This window comes from Phoca vitulina, unplaced genomic scaffold (assembly GCF_004348235.1).
Source record: "Phoca vitulina isolate PV1807 unplaced genomic scaffold, GSC_HSeal_1.0 scaffold2, whole genome shotgun sequence".
Lineage (NCBI taxonomy): Eukaryota > Metazoa > Chordata > Mammalia > Carnivora > Phocidae > Phoca > Phoca vitulina.
This window is the reverse complement of record NW_022589705.1, coordinates 99583755-99590683: the sequence shown is the minus strand read 5'-3', so window position 1 is coordinate 99590683 and position 6929 is coordinate 99583755. Positions and strand designations below refer to the sequence as shown.

At 64.4% G+C, this 6929-nt stretch overlaps 1 protein-coding gene across 1 annotated transcript; it reads right to left on the bottom strand.

Moving 5' to 3' along the window:
- Positions 1 to 1892: 1892 nt before the first annotated feature.
- HES5 (hes family bHLH transcription factor 5) lies at positions 1893 to 3272 on the bottom strand. The gene is made up of 3 exons (XM_032418781.1): positions 3197 to 3272; positions 2958 to 3123; positions 1893 to 2872 (listed from the first exon to the last, which is right to left on the bottom strand). Exons 1-3 carry the CDS (start codon positions 3248 to 3250, stop codon positions 2598 to 2600), a joined length of 495 nt encoding a protein of 164 aa, XP_032274672.1. The 5' UTR covers positions 3251 to 3272; the 3' UTR covers positions 1893 to 2597.
- Positions 3273 to 6929: the final 3657 nt, after the last annotated feature.

The following is a 6929-nucleotide window of genomic DNA, read 5'->3' as shown; positions in this document are numbered from 1 at the left end:
TGGACTTGCCCGCGCGGGGGTCTCCGAGGCCGTTGGCCCAACACAAAACGTCTGGACTGTTGTCTTTGTTGCTCTTTCAGCGAGCTGGCCGGATGCTGACGTCCAGTGCTCTGAGATGGTGCAGAGGAGGCACCTGGGGCTCCAAAGACCTGCCTCTGTCAATGAGCGCAGCTGTGATCAAGGCGCGTGTGACCCACCAGCCCGGCTTTCTAGGAACGAAGGATTGTGGGTTGCAAAAGCCCCATGCAAAATGGGGGTGTAGGGGGCCCTGCTCACGATGCACCTGCATGCAGCTGGGGAAGACACTCACTCTGATGGTGAGGTCTGCAGAGAGTGCAGCAGAAAGCAGGCAGCCTGCCTGGAGGAGGCTGCCTTTTGGCAAAACAGGGAGTCTGTGGGAGTTTGCAGAGAAACAATTTCTGAAGCTGGAGTGCGGACACAGATGGTGGTGGGGATGGGTTTCAGGGCCAGTCGCTGGGAAGCCTCTGATGGCCAGGAGACCCTTGAGGGATGTGTCTCCCTCAGGGGCACCGGGCGCTTTAGGAAAGAGCCCAGACAGTGTTGGCGGCAGACAGAGGGCCCCTAAGGTGGCTTTGGCAGCTGATTCCCAGGTGACCCTGGGCGGGTTACTTTGTGTCTCTGGACCTCAGCCTCTGTTGAGCATGTCACCCGCTGCGTGGCAAGGCCTCCAGGGCACAGGCCTGTGGCGCAGCAGAAACTGAAAGGTCCAGGGGTGATCAGGGGAGGGGGCCGTGCGCCTCAGCCTTGGAGAGGCAGCCTTGCGAACGTCTTCTAAGGGGTGGGTGCGCTGGGTGGGGAGGCCGGGGGGGCAGCGGGGAAGAGGGCAGAGGGTCTGCTCCCAGAGGATGCAGGCCTGGAGCTTCGAGGACCCTGGGCCATGAGGGGCCGTGGGCCTGGCCAGGAGGCACACCCCCCTCCGGTTCACTGGCACTCCTGCCCCACATGCAGTCAGCGTGTGGGATGAAGGGGGAACCGTGTGGCAGGTGCTGGGCTGGCCTGGAGAGGGCGCCTCGGATTCCCCTCAGAGTGGGCAGAAAGGGATTCCGGAGGGCGGCGGGGAGAGGCGCGATAAAGAGGAAGGACGGCCGGGCTGGCCCCATGTCTCTGAAGACGTGTGGAAGGCTTTTGGTTCCACGTCCAGCTCCTTCCACTCCCCGTGGGTGGATTTGTCCCTTGGGAAGCCTGGGCCCTTTTAGGCTCTTGCAGACTCGATCAACATCCAGTAGCCTGCCTAAAAATAGGTGCCCTTTCCGAGGCGAGGGACAGGTTCACCACCAGCACTGCTTTTCCCAGCCCTGGCGAGCGGTCGGCCCGCAGGGAGGGGGGGTAGCCACCTATGGACTAGCCAAGCAGCTGCTCCCAGGAGCTCACCCAGGGACAGGGGCTGCTGGCCAGGCAGGAAGGCCAGGGCGGAGGCAAACACCTTCTCCCGTGGGTGTGGCCCAGCTAAAGCCCTTTCGCTGCAGCAAGAGCTCCACTGTAACCTGTGGTCTTCGCATCCCCCTCAGCTGGACGGAGCTGGAAGGGCCTGTAGCTGTCGCTCTCCTGCTCCCCCTGGCCCCCACCTGCAGGGAGCTAGTGAGAGGCCCGGGACAGAAACCCCAGTCTCCCACTGCATCCCCTCCTGCTGCACATGGGGGTGTGGGTTCTATGGGGCCTGTTCTTCCTCCAGCCTGCCTCTCCCCTGCTTGCCTGCCTCCTGTCCTCATTCCCTCCTTCTGCCTTGTCCAGAGGGTCACCGGCAGAGACATGTCCCCCCACAGTTGGGTATCGTGATAGTGTGGCCCCCCTCCGCCTGTGCAGACCCCCACCCCCCGGCGGCTGCTAAGAACACACGTACAGCACAACAGACAGACCCGAGGGCTGCTTGGTCAGGTTTTATTGGAAGTCTGCAGAGCCAGCCCATGGGCGCCCACGGGACGGACGGTTCAAATTCCGAGTACAAAGTCATGCCCACATGCGCCCACCCACACACAGGGATCCTTTGAGGATCATGGTGGAGACCTCCACCCTCCCCACAAAGCCCACTATGAGCCCCAACTAGACAACCAAGTGCACGCAGGGGCCTTTCGGCCACGGCGCTGCATGGTGCTTCTGTGCCCATCCAGGCTGACACTCTTTCCTATGAGGATACACCTTGAGTTCCGCCTTCACAAAAGGCAAATGTGCCCACGGCACGGCCCACCCGCCAGGCCCCCCGGCCCGGCAGCAGCAGGCCCTGAAGAAAGTCCTCTACCCGTGGAGGCACCGGCTGACCGAGCCCCTGACACCTACAAATATCATAGAACCCCGGGCGGCGGGGACTTCCCAGAAGTCACTTGCTGAAATGCAAACACAGAACAACCCCATGGAGTCAGACACTTGGCAGAAGGTGGGCCCTGATTGTCCTAAGTGACAAGGACTCTGCAAAAGCACATTCTCTTGAGAATGACCCTCCTGCTGGCCCGCCAGCCTGGAGAGAGAGCCTTCCGGAGAAGGAGGCCTGTCCAAGCCCCAGGAGGGACAGATGGATGGCCAGAGGAATAGGCTGGCTGGCCCTCCGGTCCTTGGGGTGGCCACCCGCAAGTCCTGCGGGGTCACCAGGGCCGCCAGAGGCCGCAAGTGGGCTGGCGTGCTGCAACTGCGGTGGCCTTGGCGGGGGAGAGCACGGGCGGGGGCGCAGGGCCAGCGGCTTTGGGTTCCTTGGCGGGCGCAGTGGGCGCAGCGGGGGGACGCTGGAAGTGGCAGAGCAGCTTCATCTGCGTGTCGCTGGCGGCGTGCAGCGTCAGGAACTGCACGGCCTCCTGCAGGCACCAGGAGTAGCCCTCGCTGTAGTCCTGGTGCAGGCTTTTGGGGCCGGCCGCGGCGAACGCTGCAGGGAGACGGGGCAGCCGGTGACTGGGGGGCCCCGGCCGCGGGGGGGCGGGGGGGCGGGGGCGCGCGCGGCGGCGGCTCACCTTTGCTGTGCTTCAGGTAGCTGACCGCCATCTCCAGGATGTCGGCCTTCTCCAGCTTGGAGTTGGGCTGGTGGCGCGCGAACTCCTGCTCCAGCAGCAGCTTGAGCTGCTCGATGCTGCTGTTGATGCGGTCCCGGCGCATCTTCTCCACCACGGGCTTGCGGAGCTGCGGGGGACACGCGCGTCAGCCGGCGGGGGCGCGGGGCGGGGGGCGCGGGGCGGGCGGGCGGCGCACTTACTCGGTTTTTCTCTTTGGGGCTGAGCAGCTCCACGGCCGCGGTGCTGGGGGCCATGCCCGGCGCAGGGAGGCGGCTGGCGAGCGGGGAGCGGCGGCCGGCGGGCCAGCGGGCCCTATATAGGCGCGGCGGCGGGCAGACGCCTGGGGCCCGGGCGCCGCGGCCGTTCCCACACTCGGCGCCCAATGGCCTGGCGGGCCGCACAAAGGCGCCGGCCCATTAGCGCACGCTAAATTGCCTGTGAATTGGCGCGGGCACAATGGGTGCTCCCTGAGGAGCAGGTGGGCCGCTCGGCACAATGTCCGGGCTGTGGGAACGCGCTCGCCCTCATTAGCATCCCGGGGCCTGATGCTGGGAGCCCCGGGCCTCAATATGCTGCCTTTTCCCAGGCCTCCGGGAAGGGGGGGCGGGGAGCAGGAAAGAGGGCTGCCCCTCCCCGGCGGTTCTCTCCCCTCTCCTCCCCCTCCCCTGGCGACTCCTCGCCGCTGGCTGGCAGAGGCTCAGCGGGGAAAAGCTTTCCAGTGAATTAGTGCAGTGGCTTCCAGTGTTTGGGCGCCCTCCCTGACAGGGACCTGACGCCTCCCCAGGGCGGGTAGAATGGAGGAGGCTACACTCTTCCGTGCACAGGCTGAAGGGGAAAGAAGGACCCAAGCTCTTGGGATCAGACCTGCTGGCCGAGGTGATAAGTCCCAGGCTGTCACCTGCGACACGTGACTTCTCCGGAGCTAGAAAGTGGGCTGCCATGCTTCCCGGGCTCAGCCTGGGGAAGCTTCAGGGAAGCAGAGCACCCGAAATGCACAGCATGGACCTGGCACCTAGGCACTCCCCCGGGATCTGCTGCACCCCATCCTCTGGGGAGCAGCTTCTCAGGCAGTCGCGTCTGGGGTGCTCTGCACAGCAGGTGCTCCTCGGGGCCCCACCCTACCCCATCTGGCAGGAAGGCCATGGCCGTCTGCAGAGCACAGGAGAGCACATGGCCCAGGGGTATGCTTGACACACACGTGTGGGCATCACATGCGAGACTCGGGAAATAGCCTCTGCTGCACGCTGCCCTCCGCCCAGCCTGGTGGGCGCTCGTAGGGTTTGCTTTCCTTGGGCGTTTTGCCAGTGGGTGGGGAGGAAGGGTGCCAGGTGGTAGGCATGAAGGTCAGAGCAGGACAAGCCTGCTGGAGCCCAAACGGTTGCTGCAGGAGCCCAGACAGCCCCCTGGGGCCTCACTAGGAGAACTGATAATCCTGGTGCTGCCAGCTAAGCCGAGGTCCGACCGCTGCTTTGGGGCCACCAGCTCTACCCTGGTCTCTGGGAGCCCTCCCTCTGCCCAGAGCAGTCATCTTCATCTGACTCTCTGGGGTCGGGAATCCAGTTGTCCTGCAGCGACGGACAGAGAGGGAGGGGCTGGGGCTTCCTCCTGGGGCAGGGCAGGACCCGGCCAGGTTCAAGGGGCAGGCAGGGCCTCTGTCCCAGGAGCCGGCAAGTGGCATCAGGGCACGCTAGCCAGAGTTTGAATCCAGGAGCATGTCCAGGGGTGGCTGGAAATTGCAGGGCTTTAACAAGGGTCCAGTCAGATCTTTCCCCCTCCCAGGGTCTTGGCAGTGACCCACAGCTATGACTGGCTTGTTTGGTGGACCTGCTCCAGAAACCCCCCTCCCCCAGCCCCACCCCCCACCATATACAAGGAGCCTTTGGTTTCCCAGCAATGGGCCCAGCCGGGAAGCGTGCAGGATGGTGTCATGATGAGCGTGGCTCGGAGCCAGCTCAGGACTGCCCCATGGGCCAGCTGGTCACCCACTGGGGTGGGTTAGGCTGGGGAGCTCCCAGAGTAGAACCTTCAGGTGACTTTGGACGGGGAGGGTAGGGAGCCCCTATTCACCCCTCTGGTACCTTCTCCTCCTCCTCCTCCCTCCTAACAGCACTTCTCTTGAAGGGGACACAGGCCCTGGGTTGGCTGTGGGAGGCGGGTGACCCTGAGGGCTGGGGCAGCCTCACTCCGAGCTGGGGCTCCTCTCTGAGCAGATGGGACCCTACTCCAGATATGTGGCTCTAGTTTGATGCAAAAGGGCAGGGGACACCTGAGCAAGCTGGGGATGGGCATGCCGACGGCACATGCTCACCCCGCTGCTCCCCGGCCCCGGACACTGACCGTGACTAGCAGCTTTGATGTGGGCCGGCAGGTCCTGCACGCTGTGAGGGGGACTCAGTGATGCTTCGTGGGGCTGTTTTTGCAGCCCCAATGGGGCTCATGCTGGGCAGTTGTCATATTTTGGTGTGTCCCTTGTGTGCTTATGGGCTCCCTGGGGGTGGGCTGGGGTGGGGAGGGACAGGATGACTTTGACCTGTGTCTCCATTGCCCACACCCTACCAGCCAGGGACTCAGCACCAAGGAAGTGCTTGGCTAAGGGCTGTGGGAATGCAGGGGCAGGGAGCAAGCCCTGAGCCCACCCTGGCCCTGACCATGGCCTCCGCTGGCTAGACACGGGCCCAAGCCCACGTGTGCCTTAAGTGCCTGGCTGCTAGCCGTGGGGGTCCCCGGGCCCTGACCACAAGTGAGGGCAGTCCTCAGGCCAGGCCCTCCCACTCCCCGCCTCACCCGCTCCCCTGCTTGGGAGGGGCAGTTGGCTAGGGCTTGTGTCCTGCCCTCACCCCCTCCCCCAAGCTGGCTCTTGGTCCAAGTGAGACACGTGCAGGAGACGTGGTCCAGCTCCCACCCCCCCCAGCTGCCCACCCACCCACAGTGGGCCTGGGGGGCCTGCCCGAGGTGAGGGTGGCGACTGGGCTGTGGCGGGGAGGTGGTGCTGCCTCCTTGTTCCCTCCTCCCCTGCACTGGAGAAGCTTTGGTCCGTTTTTCAGTTGTGGGAGATATGAAATGAGCGGTGTTACAGCCCAGCTAGGCCGGATGAGAACCTTTGCCCCCCCCTGCGTGCGGGCCAGATGGCCGCTCTGCGGCTTCCAGGGCACACGCCTGGCCTTTGTGGGCCGTTTAACACTATGAATGGGGCCAAAGTGTGGGAAACTCCTTGGGCTCCTGGCTCACACCACCCGAGGGGGCTGGCCCACCAGGCCTGGGGGAGGGGACTGCGGATGGGCGGTTTGGGGGAGGGCTGAGGCCCGTTCCAGGCTGGTGGGCTTTGCACAGAAGCGCCCGGGGATGCAAGGGATGGTGGGATCCTCCGCCTTGGCTGCCCTCAGCAGCTGGGGAGGGGGGTCCTTCCTCCAGCTGGGGTTTTGAGGAGGAGGGAGAGTTTGTCCTGCCCCCCACCCTGAAGAGCTCAGTAAATCTGGGGTGAGGTGAGGTAGAAACAGCCTCTGAGGGAAGATGCCTTGCTGTGGATGTGGGGGGCTCCCCTAGTTGGGCTGATTATGCTAGAATTCAGGAATCTGGGACCATAATTCTTTCTAAATGACCCCCACCCTCCACACCCCTTCCCAGGCTGACTGCAAAGCAGGTGGCACCATGGGGGTGGGTAGGGCTGCAGGGGCATTTGCTCCTGAGGTCGGAGGAGGAGGGCCTCTTGTGGAGAAAGTGACACGCGGCAGCCGCTGTGGGAGCCGTGTGGGGTTCCCCAGAAGTAAGTGGGAGCCACCACGGGGTCCAGAAGCTCCTCTTCTGGGTGTACACCCCGAGGACCTGGGCGCAGGGGCTGAGAGAGCTGTGTGCTCCCCCACGTTCACGGCAGCATCGCTCACAAGAGCCAAGCGGTGGAAGCAGCCCAGGGGTCCATTGGTGGATGGACGGACA